At 40.4% G+C, this 15,371-nt stretch overlaps 1 protein-coding gene across 1 annotated transcript; it reads right to left on the reverse strand.

Annotated features, from left to right (window-relative positions):
• Positions 1 to 9,274: 9,274 nt before the first annotated feature.
• Positions 9,275 to 12,806, reverse strand: LOC146324783 (tubulin alpha-1B chain). The gene is made up of 4 exons (XM_084720394.1): positions 12,647 to 12,806; positions 11,195 to 11,417; positions 10,385 to 10,533; positions 9,275 to 10,289 (listed from the first exon to the last, which is right to left on the reverse strand). The coding sequence occupies exons 1-4, from the start codon at positions 12,647 to 12,649 to the stop codon at positions 9,309 to 9,311; spliced, it is 1,356 nt and encodes a 451-aa protein (XP_084576520.1). The 5' UTR covers positions 12,650 to 12,806; the 3' UTR covers positions 9,275 to 9,308.
• Positions 12,807 to 15,371: the final 2,565 nt, after the last annotated feature.

Here is a 15,371-nt window from a genome sequence, read left to right on the forward strand (position 1 = left end):
AACTTATGACATTACTATCTTTCCTTCGCTGTATTTTTGTACATGTGTTTACTCTGTTGAGCTAAAAGATAGTGAACATGGTACACATTATACCTGCTAAACATCAGCATGTTACAACTGTCTTTATGAGCTTGTTAGCATGGTGAAATGGTGCGGTTGACCCCTCAGATGTCCTGCCCCTACTTGCTCTGTGCTCCAAAAACAGCTTAGCAAACTTGGTACCTCAGTCAGCTTACTCCTTTTATATATATATATATATATATATATATATATACCGATTCGTCCAAAGTGATGCGAAAGCACATATGCAAAAGCATACCTGCCAAATAAATCCAACAAAGGGCTACAGGTGACATATTTTTCCCCAGCGGGGCAAAGCCATGACCCACCCTACTCTGCATCTGATTGGTTAGTATTTGTTGCCTCCACTGGTTGGGTTGGCTAGGTTTAGCCATGAGGAGAGATGAGGGCGTGAATATCAGGGTAAGCCAATCAGATGCAGAGTAGGGAGGGTCATGACTTTCCCCACCTGTAGAAATAATGATGTCTGTAGCTCTAGGTGGACTAGTCATAGTTAAGTGCCTAATTATTTTTTTCAAGACAAAACTGCACATTTTAGAGTGACCTTTTATTGTGACTAGTCCAGTGGTTCCCAAAGTTTTTTGGGAGGTCTCCTTTTAGAAGCAGCAAAAAGTTCACACCCCTTCGACTAATAAAAAATGGGTCCAAGTTGAATTTTAGCAAAGGTCACCATGACATTGTTATTTCCCTTCCTAAATCATGTTCATTTGACTTTGTTTCACTCCATGTTTCGTCCCTGGTCACCCACTCGCCCCTGCTGTGGTTCCACACACCCCCAGGGGGGTCTGCCCCTCATTTTGGGGCACAGGACTAGTCCAGGGCACACCTGTGCCTGTGCAATAATCATGTTGATTAATCAGCATCTCTGTATGCCACAGCTGTGGTGGATGGATTATCTTGGCAAAGGAGAAGAGCTCACAAACACAGTTTTTAGCAAATTTGTGAATAAAATTTGAGATAAACTTTTTGTGTGCACAGAAAGACTCTGAGTGCCCATTGTGGTAGCAGTTTTAACAAATGAAGGGCATCCTGCTGATACTCTACACATTTACAGGTTTGTACCTTTTCTGAAAATTACATTTTTGCACCCCCAACATTTGTAACCTCTGCAGACCCAGACAATATTCAAGTTTACCAGTTTGCGGGTTTGGGTGGTGCCATCTAGCAGTGACTGATTTGAGTGTGACTCAGAATAAACAGGCTGTGGGCTGAAACAGCCACAAATAATACTAAAATCTGTTCCCAGGACAATATTTGACACATGCAGAGCAGCTCCAAGTGCACTCGGTAATTGGTGTCTGAGGTTTTGGCCCCAATGTGTTGCTGAAAGTTTTCCAGTCATTGGCAGGTCGTCTCTGCCAGATCTGCAGGTATTCCTTCAGTGAAGAGGGCAGATTAGCCGTGACTGCTGGAACAGTCAGAAATAGCAAAAAACATGCGAGTGGTCCAGCTTTGCAGCCTTGAGTCAGGAAGCACGTGTGAGTTGTAGTCGTTTCACGATGTTGATGTACTGGGTTATACTGACTCATTGTTCCAGTAAGGATTTTAGAGAGGTAATGTAATGTCGGGCATCACTGGATCACCACCACACCCTGCAGAGGTCACACACTGAGCTGTCTTAATCCACTCAAAACACAATAAAAAACTGCTCTGTGTCTGCTGCTCTTCCGTCCTCCTCTAAGTCTGCACATCTCAGCTCAAATAACTTCCTCATACAAGAACACTGATTTTATTTTTCATGTTTATTCTTCTAGTTTTGTCCTTTCATTCTCATTTTTATCCCATTAAATGTGTTTTTATCCTTTATCCTTTATCATTTTTACTGCTGCTGCTCTCTGCTCTCTACAAGGACAACGTATCTCATGTCTTGTTTCTACAAAAGTCAGCATTGTAGATAATGTAGATAATCTTTGTGGCATAATATGCAATATTTTCCTACAGAGCAATCATATAAACATAACCAGGGGTGTGTCCAGACTTTTTTTTAATAGTCTTTAAGTCCTCAAAAATCATCTGTATGAAGTTTTTGTGAATGTTTATTTGTGTGGGTGAATCGCATAAACTACAAGTAAGTACTGGTAACATCTCATTATACAACCCTGTGTTGTAAAATGATCCATAAAGTGAATTAAACTTGTAAAAGATTAAAAGTAGGATAGGAGAACAATGTCCATTTAAAAATATTCATGAAGTAGCTGGTTGAAACTGAGGTCCTGTCTCTCCCTGGACAGATAACAAATCATGCTCGAGGATAATGGGGTGGCACTTGGGGTGGCCAGTGCCCTCCGCGGCCCTCCTCTAGAGACGCCCCTGAACATAATCCCTTTCAATCATCACTTATGATCCACTAGAAGTGTGCGGTGCTGGCTCTCTACCTGTATTTCCTTATTTTCTCATCATTAAAGCATGTGCTTGGGACACTTTACCATCCCAAACCGTAATTTGACGTCCTGTGAATGAGATTCAGCAATCAGCCGTCTTTCTGGTGTTTTTACGAACAGCTCAGACAGACCTACTGATTCTACCTTAACAATGACTAACTTAACTAACATTTGGCTTTGAAATCAAATGGCCGGGCTATGACTTCTGGATGAACCTCTCCTTTTTGTACTGGGCAATTGCCTTAAAAGTGGAATAAGTCTAGCTTTACTCAACTCAGCCATAAAGCTTTTAATGTGGAGGAAAAAGGCAAGAGGAACGGGTGAGCATTTAAGCAGATGGAAAATTTGTCTAACATTTACATAACATGATGAACAGCAGCAAAAGCACTTTGACCACTAAGATGGCCAGGCGTTTCCTCTGAAGTCGCTCTTGTGAAACTGCAGAGGAAATACTACAGGTGCACGGCTCTTATATGATGTAACATACAGCTTAAATTGCAATGAGTGGTCTAAATATATCCAAAAAAAAAAACAAACTCAGACATGATTTAATTCCACCTCGCCACTCAGCCAGAGACTAAATACAGTAATTACCACATTCCACACACCAAAAGTCTAAAAACGTCTAGACTTTTACTAAACTAGAACCAAATCGAAAACCACAAAATGGAAGCTTCCAAAAGAAAGAGCTGTCTCAAGAAATCATTGTGTCCCTTGTCTATGTGCATAATACTGCCATTTATATGATTAATGTGTCAAGATGTGGTCCAGATGGAAGAGGAAGACACACACACTCACAGTCACACTCAAAGCCAGAGCTCCTCCAACATGCATAACTCCAGCCGCAGCCAAAATGTTTTCCCTAATATTACACCTAAAATTCCAGGCATTCCAGCTCGATGTGTGAAAATCCTACAGTGTTGCCACAGGAACACCCGGAGCCGACGATAAGGCCATCGTCCTGACCAAAGGTCACCTCCTGACGCATGCAGGGTTGAGGTCACTGGCGTGTCTACAGCGACAAAAGATCGTCCAGACGCTCATTCACGCCTATTCATCCTCGTCATGACAGCTGTGCTGACAGATGTTATCAGCTTAGGTAGAAACAACTGTCTGCAGAACATCGCAGCAAAATCCAAAGAATGTTGCTCTAATGATAAATGACAACTTCCTGTGCAGCTTCACATCACAGACTTCAAATTATGAAACTAAAGAAGGGGGTTTTGACAGGTACACTGTGTGCAGTGCTGGTGATAATGGGAGGAGGGATCTCTTTGAAGGGTTGGCAATATCAGTCTGTTGGTCTGTCCAACACTTGGTCCAAACTAAAATATCTCAACAATTACAGGATGAATTGTCATGAAATCTTGTGCAGACTTTCATCTTGTGCAGAGGATGAATCCATTTGGACTTTAGTGAGCTCCCAGCTTTTTAATCTGCACCACCAGCAGGTCAAAATTCTTCCAGTGCTTCATTTTATGACCAAATAGCTGTAACCTAACGACATTTATTAGCTTCAGGTGTACTTTGTGTTTAGCAGATGTTAGCATTCTAATGAGCTACACTAAGATGGTGAACATAGTAAACACGATACCTGCTTGAAGCAGCCACAGAGAACTTCAATATTTTGTTAATTTTGGAGGCACTTGTGGACAAACGTGGTACAGTTTCCACCGCCATAACCACATAACATATCTGGAAGTATAGCATCATAAATCATTATCTGATTTCAAGGAGAACTAGACCGGCAGGTGTTAAGATACCAGACATCTCAGTTTGTCCAGAACTGTTCTGGTTTCAAGCTGGGTGTCCCAAGTCCTGACAAATACCTGTAAAACACTAATATGTCCCCGTTTTAAACACCATATGTCCCAGTCACAACAATTAATCAGGTCCAGTTCTACAAGGGTGCAAAAGCGTGCAAAATGTACCCTTCGTTTAATATTTTGCACCCTCAGTTGAAATATGAATGATAGGCGCAATTGCTGCAGCACAACATTCAAAAAGGGGTGGGTGAAGGTAATTATAGATCAGCGGGTGTGGTGATTAATTAAACGCTCTGCAAAGTCACATCACTGGTCTCGGAAACAGCTGTGTCAGTCACAGTTATTGAAATGTCAAGATGGTTCAGAGCATCACGCCATGAACACACATCACCACAAATCCACACCCAAAGACAGATGGAGCATGACTCTCCATCTGATAGTTACTACACACTGCCTTAACACTGCAGTGTGTCGTAACTGTATGTCTTCTTCATCAAAAAACTGAATATTGAGTTATAACTGACCAGTCTGATGTGTGTAGATGTCTGTAAGGTTATACTGTAGCAGTTTGATGTCATTTTCAAGTGATGTAATGAAGGTAAATGCAGTGAGCGGTGATGCATGACAGTACTTTGCTCTGGTGCAGCACTTCACAAAAGTGTGAGCCAGTTAAAAATAAACAAGAGGAGATTTTTATTTCCATAATTTTATTTTTGACATTATATTATGTGGATATGGCACTGCTTTTGTCCAGCCCATTAAATTGACTTTCCTTCTTAACAAATAATGTGAGCATGTTAGCATGCTGATGTTAGCAATTTAGCTCAAAGCACCTCTGTGTACAATGTCACAAAGCCTCTGTTGTGGCTGTAGATTCTCTTGTTTTTCCTCAGTTGCTATGAAGTCCCCCCACACATTGGTTGTAATAATGGGCTGTACCAGTGGTTCCCAAACTGTGGGGCGGGACCCACTGGTGGGGCATAGATCCTCTGCAGATGAGGCAATGATGACCAGTGGAAAAAACATGGGGTGAAACAAAGTTGAATTAAATTTTTTAAGGGAAAATAAACAAATGAGGGTCTGCTGATGTTATTCTGCTGACTTTTATTTAAGTAAAATTCAACTTGGACCCTTTTTTATTAGTCGCATGCATTCTTAACGAGTGATTCTAAAAGTTGTTCAGTGTATGGCATGAACTTTTTTTCAGCTTTTGAAGTGGGACATGCCAGAAAAGGTTTGAGAACCACTGGGCTACACAAAAACCTCGACTTGCATATTGCTATCTCATCATCCTCTTGCTCATGAAAACTTTCTTTTTTTGGTCCAAGGCCGGGTTCAGGTGTTTGTGGAGAGCTGACTGCAGCAGCGCAGGGTAGAAATAGCATCCTGCATTTTGTTGACACACCTAAACCAACAACACAAGCATTTCTGGCTTCAGTTACTAAAAATAAATAAGAACAAATAAATAAGCGACAAGGATTCAATTCATGAAGGCAACCACTTCCTAGCACAGTACATGGCGTCAATATTTTTAGCTGAGATTGTGAGCTAACTTCAGGTAGTGGAAAGATATATTCTGCAGACAGCTGGAGACATCTTGAACAAAAGAGGATTTTTTTATACCATACCAGCCCCCTGCTGGTGAACTTAATGAAGACAAGGTTATTACAGACACATTGATACTGTACTGGAAACCGAATTTTGAGCTGTGGACACATATGATGGGATTATTCTGAGAGAAAAAGCGTATGACACGCTACCAAGGGCATATTAAAGGAACGTTTTAACTCATTTAGAAATAATTTTGCTCATGTTTGCATGATTTAATGACCTGCTTTCTGTGTATCAGAGCAAGAATCACAGACCTAATTCTTACTGACAAGGTCAATTATCAAATTCTAGAGACAATGCCAACTATAGCTGATAGTGGCAATGGGGGAAAGATGTCTGCTTTCTTTCAGTATAATGAAACTAGAAGGTATTTGGCTTGTGGTGCTCACAGCCCTACAAAAAATTTGAAAAACTCAACAACAAAAATTTCCATAAATCTTGACAGAACAATCTGCTGTTTTTTAAGAGCCTCCCCTTTTTTTTTATTTTTAAACGTGACCACAAGAGAGAGCACCTCACAATTTTGCACGTGAGATAGACCTGCGCAACCCATTCGGACACTTCTTGGCCTTTTCCCTGATGGGAATTACCACTGTGGAAACTTTGCACAATGCAACAGCCCCTCCAAGATCACATATTTTAGTTAGCACACTGAAGCGGTTTCCTTTCAAAAGCATGATCACTTGCTCTTCCACTCATGTGGTTTTCATGCTGTTTTGTCCCTGTGGTTTGTCCTATGTAAGTAAAACCATAACAAATATAAACAGCACATCAGTGAGAATATGCAGGAATGACCAGAACCTTATTGCCTGTACTCAAGAATAACATTTTCTCATTATAGACATGACCATGAAAGAAGACAGGTTAAGAGGGGGTCATGTTACAATTCCTTAACCTAAAATTAACGCAGTGAAGAAAACGGGGATGTAGAGAGCCATTTCTCAGTGGAACAATCTGTCATATTTTATTACTCAAGCAGCTCTCTCAATATAGTTTGAAGCATTTACATAAGTAAATAAATATTATAAGTATTCATGTAAGTACAACGTCTAAATAAGTGTATGTATATATTAGAGAAAAATGTGTAAAGGTTTATATAGTTTGTTGAAATGGGACGTTTTTTGTAATGTTTATATTGTTTTAATTGGGAAATGTAATGTGTAAATGTATAATATATGCAATGTATGCATGTATGTTTTAAGTATGTGTATACATTATGTTCTCGGGATCCAAAAAATGAACTACCTTGTTACTGTGCACTGCCACTGAGCATGACATCAAAGGTTTTATAGGATAGACGAGGCTCAGGCGCCATCTAGAGGCAGAGACCTGTTCATGTCTCCTAAAGGTCTTAACAAGGAGTTGCTGCTTAATGTGATGCTGTGAATTTATATTTTATTGTTACAAGGCGGCTGACCCACTGATGATGAACTTTCTGCTATTACCCAGGTACTGAAGCCCTCTTCCACTGCAAGTTTCTATGACATTTTCTATATTTGTATTTTTAAAAAAATCTATTTTTTCCCCCTATTTCTATTGTGATATGATTGAATGTGGTCTTCCTCATGAGCTCAGCTCATAACAGGGCAGCGAGGGTCCTAACGCTTCTCATTCCCTCTCAGGAGCTGAGACAGACAAAATGTCCACATGATCTCATGGGATGCCATATTAATAACATGGCACTTAAAGAAATTTCACATCATGTCTATGCATTTTAAGCTTTGTCTTTTTGTTTTTGTTTGTACATGTATATGTTTTGATACAGCTCTTCCTCCCCTGCCATCATATTTTATAAGTTACCCATATAGTCCATTATTTCTAGCCATTATGGGATGGATGAAGGTGGGGAAGAGGTTCTGGGAAGACACAAAATGATGCAAATTGTGATTTGTGCCCACTGTTTTTGTGCCATTATGTCATTGCACTCCATGTATAATGATTATGGACTTTTAAAGTGATTTGTTATGTGGTATATTTAGGTGGTTCAGAATATTGCACATATGAATTATACTGATGGGATCCATTCTAATTATTCTTCTATTAACTGTGTTCACCATTTTGTTTTCCTTTTTTGTTTTGTTTTACCATTTTGTAATCATGTGACCTTTACAAGTGTGGGCTTTACAACAGGAGGTATGTTGTGCTAATGGCTCTCCTCTCCACTCCTCTCCTCGACAAAGCATCAGAATGCTTTGTGACTTCAGAGACCCCCATCTATTATGAAATCTTTTTGGCAGTGAAATGTGACTTCACAGAACTCCTCCATTGCTTGCCAAAAACTGTCTTCACCTGTTTTTTTAAAACTCTTGTTTAAGTATCTTTGGTTTGGTTTCCTGTTTAGATCTCGCTTTGCGCAAATAAATTGTGTAATTTCATATGAACATGTGGCTGTAAGCCTTCTTCCCAAGAAGATCTATGTCTCTTCTTCCTTTTCTGCATTTTCACCACATCATTTCTTCATCTCTTACTTAAAATAAACCCTAAAAAGTTTAGTGTCATGTGACACTAACAGTGTGTCACATTCTGTAATGCATTCTGCCTGACACAGAAAATCAATTAATCAAAGTCAGATCCTCAAATTAAACACCTGTGAACCTGCAATACTGATCAACAGGCTTTCTTTAGATGTTTTTTCCAAGAAGGGAAAGGAAGAATAAAGTGCCTCTTGTTTGTTCACACTTCAGATTTGCTTCATCTTGCGCAGCAGGTGCTGGAGAGGCTGTCGTAAAATCTTAATGTGATCTTTTATCAAGTGCTGGAAAAAAACAATACAGTAGTTTTTCCTTTTGAATTCAACCACAATCAAGCAAGAAAGAGAAACGTGTTCAAGTTTGACTCAAATGAAAGCAAAGTGGTGTTGAAATGTTAAGGCTCATTCATGCCCCCTTAACATACAAAAATAGGTTCAGTTTAACTAAGTCAAAAGTTACTTCAAAGAAGAAGAGAAAAGAGTCAAAAGTTTCTGACTTCAAAAAACATGCCGATGCTGGAGGAGGTTGTAATGATGCACATGTTGACAAAGAGGCAAAAGCAGAGGCAGTGTTGCAGACAGCAGTGCTGTGCAACTATTGGTTACTCTGCTACACAGCCTCTCCACGACTAGCGGTGGTACTGTTCCGTTTCATCCATATCCATAAGCTGTCAGAAAAATGTGCAAAAAGACAGAGATCTGCATATGTGTACATTTAATATAAAGAGCCTTGAGTATGTTTCTCTGCTTAGACCCCTCAAGAGATAAGATAAAAAACACACACAAACAACTTTACATTACAAGAATTTTATTTAGGACAGAGCAAAACTGGCATTTACTCTGAACTACTGGTAATTAAAAGACAAACATTTCTGTTTGAACCATATTTAGGAAAGGATGAGATCAGCTCCAGTCAACCCGTGATTCTCTAAAAGTATAAGCGATTATAGATGATGGATGGATGGATGAGATCATTTGTTTCTGGCCTTTACGTCCCTTTTAATACTCTTCTCCTTCCTCCTCTCCCTCACCCTCAATGGAGTCGACTCCGACCTCCTCATAATCCTTCTCCAGAGCGGCCATGTCCTCTCTGGCCTCAGAGAACTCTCCCTCCTCCATACCCTCACCCACATACCAGTGAACAAAGGCACGCTTAGCGTACATCAGATCAAACTTGTGGTCAAGTCGAGCCCAGGCCTCTGCAATAGCAGTGGTGTTGCTCAGCATGCACACAGCCCTCTGGACTTTGGCCAGGTCTCCACCAGGAACTACAGTGGGCGGCTGGTAGTTGATGCCAACCTTGAAACCAGTGGGGCACCAGTCCACAAACTGGATGGAGCGCTTGGTCTTGATGGTGGCGATGGCAGCATTCACATCTTTGGGCACCACATCGCCACGATACAAAAGGCAGCATGCCATGTACTTGCCGTGGCGAGGGTCGCATTTCACCATCTGATTGGCTGGCTCGAAGCAGGCATTTGTGATCTCAGCCACTGAGAGCTGCTCATGGTAAGCCTTCTCAGCAGAGATGACAGGAGCGTAGGTGGCCAGAGGGAAGTGGATACGGGGATATGGCACCAAGTTGGTCTGAAACTCTGTCAGATCAACATTGAGGGCACCATCAAAACGAAGGGAAGCAGTGATGGAGGACACGATCTGACTGATCAGCCTGTTCAGGTTGGTGTAAGTGGGACGCTCAATATCGAGGTTCCTACGGCAGATATCGTAGATGGCCTCGTTATCCACCATGAAGGCACAGTCAGAGTGCTCCAAGGTGGTGTGGGTGGTCAGGATGGAGTTGTAGGGCTCCACCACAGCGGTGGACACCTGGGGAGCTGGGTAGATGGAGAACTCCAGCTTGGACTTCTTGCCGTAGTCAACAGAGAGACGCTCCATCAGCAGGGAGGTGAAACCAGAGCCGGTGCCACCTCCGAAGCTGTGGAAAACCAGGAAGCCCTGAAGGCCAGTGCACTGGTCAGCCTGTTGACAACGAGGAACAGACACATGTGAGATAAAATACAATGATTTAGTCTGATATTTTCAATCGAAATCCCTCCTGATATCAAGGTCCTCACCAGTTTGCGGATCCTGTCCAGCACCAGGTCGATGATCTCTTTGCCGATGGTGTAGTGTCCACGGGCGTAGTTGTTGGCAGCATCCTCCTTACCAGTTATCAGCTGCTCAGGGTGGAACAGTTGTCGGTAAGTGCCAGTGCGCACCTCATCTAAGGAGACAGGTTGAATTACAAATTGTTGAGGGTTAAATCGACAACTGACCCTTCCTGAGTCCCACCCCTTTTCGCTCTTTGCCCCAATGACAGTTGAGCAAGCTGGGTACCTTGGTCAACTTTCTCCTTCTCTGTTTTTGTACTTGGGAGGGACTTTGACATTTATAGTAGCCAGTGGTGCTGTGCGTTATGCTCCAGTCAGTGGATGTGATGCTAGGAGGAAGAGTGGTCGCTAACTCTTCCTGGAATAGAACCAAAACAGCCTCCAAGACAACAGAGACCCCAGCACCCCAGAGATAAGTCACAGCTAACAGTTCTAAATGCAGTTAGCAGTTTGCTAAGTAACTTTAGCAACAATGCATCAGGAAACTCTGTTAGCCACCTCAGTGCTGTATTCCCTGTCTGTCTCTGAGGCTGTGTTCATCCCAGTGACTGGTTGCATTCACTGGGAGGCTGCTGAACACTGTGATTTAATAACTGGGAAAACTGGCAAACCAGAAAATATTTCCTTCATATAATATGATAATAATATGATATAGGCACCCAGAAATCCTGCAGTCTGCTCTGGTTAACGGCTGTATTCTCTTCCCAAAAAGGGGCGGGGCTTAGTAGGGTTCAATTATGTATTTAAATAAATCTATATTTAAAGAGAGTTTACCAATGACAGTGGGCTCCAGGTCCACAAAAACAGCTCTGGGGACGTGCTTTCCAGCTCCAGTCTCGCTGAAGAAGGTGTTGAAGGAATCGTCTCCTCCTCCGATGGCCTTGTCGCTGGGCATCTGCCCGTCCGGCTGGATTCCATGTTCCAGGCAGTAAAGCTCCCAGCAGGCATTGCCGATCTGGACGCCTGCCTGACCCACGTGGATGGAGATACACTCACGCTGGGGTGCAGACAAAGAAGATTTGGATTACAGACGCTGAATCTGATGAAGAAAACAACCTGCTGCTAATTAAAATGGAGGAATGAAACGGGGCCAAAAACAAAACAATTGGGCCTTTCAAAGTTGGATGCTGAGTTCTCAAAAAAAAAAAAAATGTTCTTCGAGATAAACTTTAATGAAGTGCAAGATGCTGCAGATCAGCACTACTTAACCTATTTCTTTCCACCCTGCATGAAAAGCTTTTATTGTAGGGCTGGGCAAAATATCGATGTTGCGGTATGAGATATTGTGATATGTCGTAAATGTGAAGTAAAAGCTCCACTGGTCAGTCATACCTGATCTAATTGGTCAGGTATGATATTATCAATAAATATTAATTTATTAATTAATAAATTAATTTTATTTTGTCAAAAATATCATGATATTTGATTTTGCACATATCAGCCTGCACCATTTTATTGTTACACATATTTCTGTAATAACGAGTCTGACTGAGGTTCAGTCTATCACAGGCGATGCATTTTCTGCTGCGACATGAGACTGTCTATTGCGCATAGGATTACTGTTGGGGGAGAGGATTATCTAGGTCAGACATTGTGCAGTGTGCTGCTGTCGCTTTAAAAAGACACATTCACATTCTCATTGAAGCTATGTGCTAATCTCTAATTTATTATTATCATGATTATTATTATTATTATTATTGAACTATTCTGTTTTATTCTAGTCTTTATTTTAGGTGGCTTCATTTTAATCAGCATATAAATCTCGGATAGCCAAAGAGATTTTACATTTTACATAAAATTATCTTTATAACAAGGAGCAGTGAATTCAAATAATATTTATATAAATGCTGCATAAAGTGACAGAAAACCAGGTTGACCAACTTGTATATTAGTGTGAAACCAGTGGTCAAGCGATGGCATCTAAGCTGATTTAGAAGAGTTATGTGGGAAGAGGATTAAGCGTTTGTGGTCCAGGAATGTAGTGCATTAGACTAAATGAAAAAGAAATATATTTTTTTTGTCTGACAGTATAAATATTAATAATGAAAGAATATATGATCAAAACAGGCAACAGAATACATCATGACAAAAGACTGTGACGTTGGAGAAATCTCGACCTACTTTCCTCCCCCTCCCTTTATAAAAATAGGTTAAACCTTCGAGACAACAAATCACAGTGAATCTAGAAATGAAATGTTAGAAATCGCATTTAAAATCGGCACTTACCATGATGGCTTGTCGATATTATGTAATGTAATGAGACAAGCCTGAGGAGCGTTTGTGTCTGAGGTGTGCGCACTGTGCGGCTGTCTGAAGCTGATCTGCTGAAGAGACACACTCTGCCTCTTGAGGAGGACAGGTGAAGTGCGCACATTAAAAAAAAAGAAAAAAGAAAACCCTCCTCCGTCTGCAGCAGTAACTGTTTCACATCCAGAGCCAAGGCACTGTAGGGGAGACTGGGGCCGGTTGCAACAACTTCTGCATTGCTCTCAGCGTCTCAGGGATTATTTGGACAAGACCAACAAAATCTTTCTTTCAGAATCAGAAACACTTAGTTAAGATAAGATAAGATCACACTGGAGAAATTTGCATGTTACAGCAGCTCAAATACAGATAGAAAGGGAGTGGGTGACAATAGAATACTTATAGAATACAAATAAAAGACTATATACATCATATTCACCTTTCACTTACACATATACATGGAAATGTTTGGCTATATTGACATATATATGGTATATATGGATAGCTGTGCAGGATAATTGCACACAGCTTGTAATACACACATGGTGTGTAGCATTAAAATTTTTAAAAAAGCGGCATCAACAGTGTTGCCTTGCAAAGGCAGATTGCACAGAGAGGCAGATTTGACTGCACAGATTAGCAGCAATAAAATCTCAGTGAGGATTTAGACTAGAAGACTATACATTGCACAGAAAAAGATTTAACAGTGCAAATATACTGTATCGCACAAAGTAATGTAACAGACATAACAGTGCCACTTTAAGACCTGCTGGTCTTAAAGAGTGTTGACAGCTGTTAGGATGAAGGATAGTAGGTTTAAAGATAATTACATATGACATGTCATTCATGAAATTTATTTGAATGGAAGAGGTCAGACATTGCAGTTGACCCTGACTCTGGGGACGGTTGCAACATGTTACAAAATACTTTAAATTTCACTAAGTATCTAATTATTTGTATTCCATCACAGTTACAGAACAAAATACTTATTATAGATACATTTAATAAAAATGGGGATTATGATTCCAATTTTATAATACATTTTAAAATAAAGAACAGTACACTGCTCTGCACAGTGCGCTCACATTACAACACTTCACAAGTCTCATGGCACCACTCTGGTCTCAAGTGAAACCAGCTAATCTCAGAGTCAGTTCATTATCATGGCCTCTGGTGAAGATGCTGCTACCCAGAGGTGCAAAAAGAAGTACAGATTGGCCAGATGGTGGTGCTATAACGACAAACATTACAGTTTGGCCTGTAAGTTTTAAACTGTAAGTCACTGCTGTTAGGGGGCTGGTGGTATTAGCACTGCCCTGTAAGTGTTAAGTCCATAGTTCAAATCCCAAAGTGGGAGAGTCCAAACAATGGTGCTGTTCATGCATGTGGTTGTTTCCAAGAACTTCTTCACTGAAAAAGGAAACAAGAATTCAACACTCCCAGTCGGCTGTTTGTGGCTATATTTACTGATTGTGTGTGTTTCTTTCTTTTTTTAAAGTCTTAACCTTCCAGAAATGTTGACTTGCTCAGTCAAGATAACCTACGGACCTTGAAGTGGACTGTTTCACGAAGGAACGACTTTCTTTCTGCAGCAGAATCTTTCTAATAGGAAGAAAGTAGTTCCCACATGAAACTGCTTATAACAAGGTCTGTGGATTATCTCAAGTACCCGAGTCATGCTTTGTGGAAAGAGACACTGGTTTTGAATTTTTCAAATTTATTTTTTTGGTACCTTGACACCACAAGTTAAGCACCATTTAGTCCCATTATATTGGAGAGGAGGCCAAAAACTCTGCAACTTACATGAAAAACAATCTAGGCCAGAGGAAAAAATATACTTCTGATTTTGGGGTGAACTGTAAGAATTGTTTAGTCACAAAAATAAGACAATGAAAAAGTTTCTCATTCCTACCACTCTCAATTTCAGTCCAAAATCAGAAAGTCAAAAAACCGACCTATGAAGTCAACCCTGTGATAAATAAGTAAAAACAAATAAAAACAAATAAAACCTATGAGCAAAGCATTACAAACACATTCACAGCTTTTCTATATTAAATCCTCTGCATTTGACATTTCAGTCCATGAAATGTCCTTGACTTTATGTTTGGAATAATTTCATGTGGATGTAATTTGTTTTTTCTATTGTTCACTTTAAGGCAATGCAGCCCAGATGGAAACTCTTGTTTTGTACCTAATGTACACCAAACTGTGTACATTTGGTACACAAACAACTGCACCTGTAGTTTGACAATGGTGGAGTAAGTAAACAAGAGGAGAGGCGTGGGGGCTGCTGTAAAAAACAAAGCAGACTCCTGTCCATCCATTCAGGTCTCTATCTCAGTGGGATTCACCTGATTAAATAAAGGTTATTATCATTATTATGTAAGCATTAGGGCTTGAAATAGATTTCAAGGTTCTACTGTAAGAAAAATGACAGTTTAGTCACAGAAACATTAGATCTTTATAACCTTATACCACTAGGTGGCAGCTACCAACCTTTTCTGAGTGTCACATGTGAATCCAGTTTTATAGCTGTTTCTTTTGTTTAAAAGACAAAGGACAAGAAGACAACCTTTATCAGACATTAATGGACAAGTTGGAGGTAGTCTTGAGTTTGAAAGAATGTCTAATTTTGGATTTACTGTCAATTAAAAGTAGTTTCAATTTACAAAAATTTCACCAGTTCAATTTAAAAGTGTTTTGTAGG

This window comes from Lutjanus erythropterus, chromosome 6 (assembly GCF_056507025.1).
Source record: "Lutjanus erythropterus isolate fLutEry1 chromosome 6, fLutEry1.hap2, whole genome shotgun sequence".
In the NCBI taxonomy this organism is placed as follows: domain Eukaryota; kingdom Metazoa; phylum Chordata; class Actinopteri; order Lutjaniformes; family Lutjanidae; genus Lutjanus; species Lutjanus erythropterus.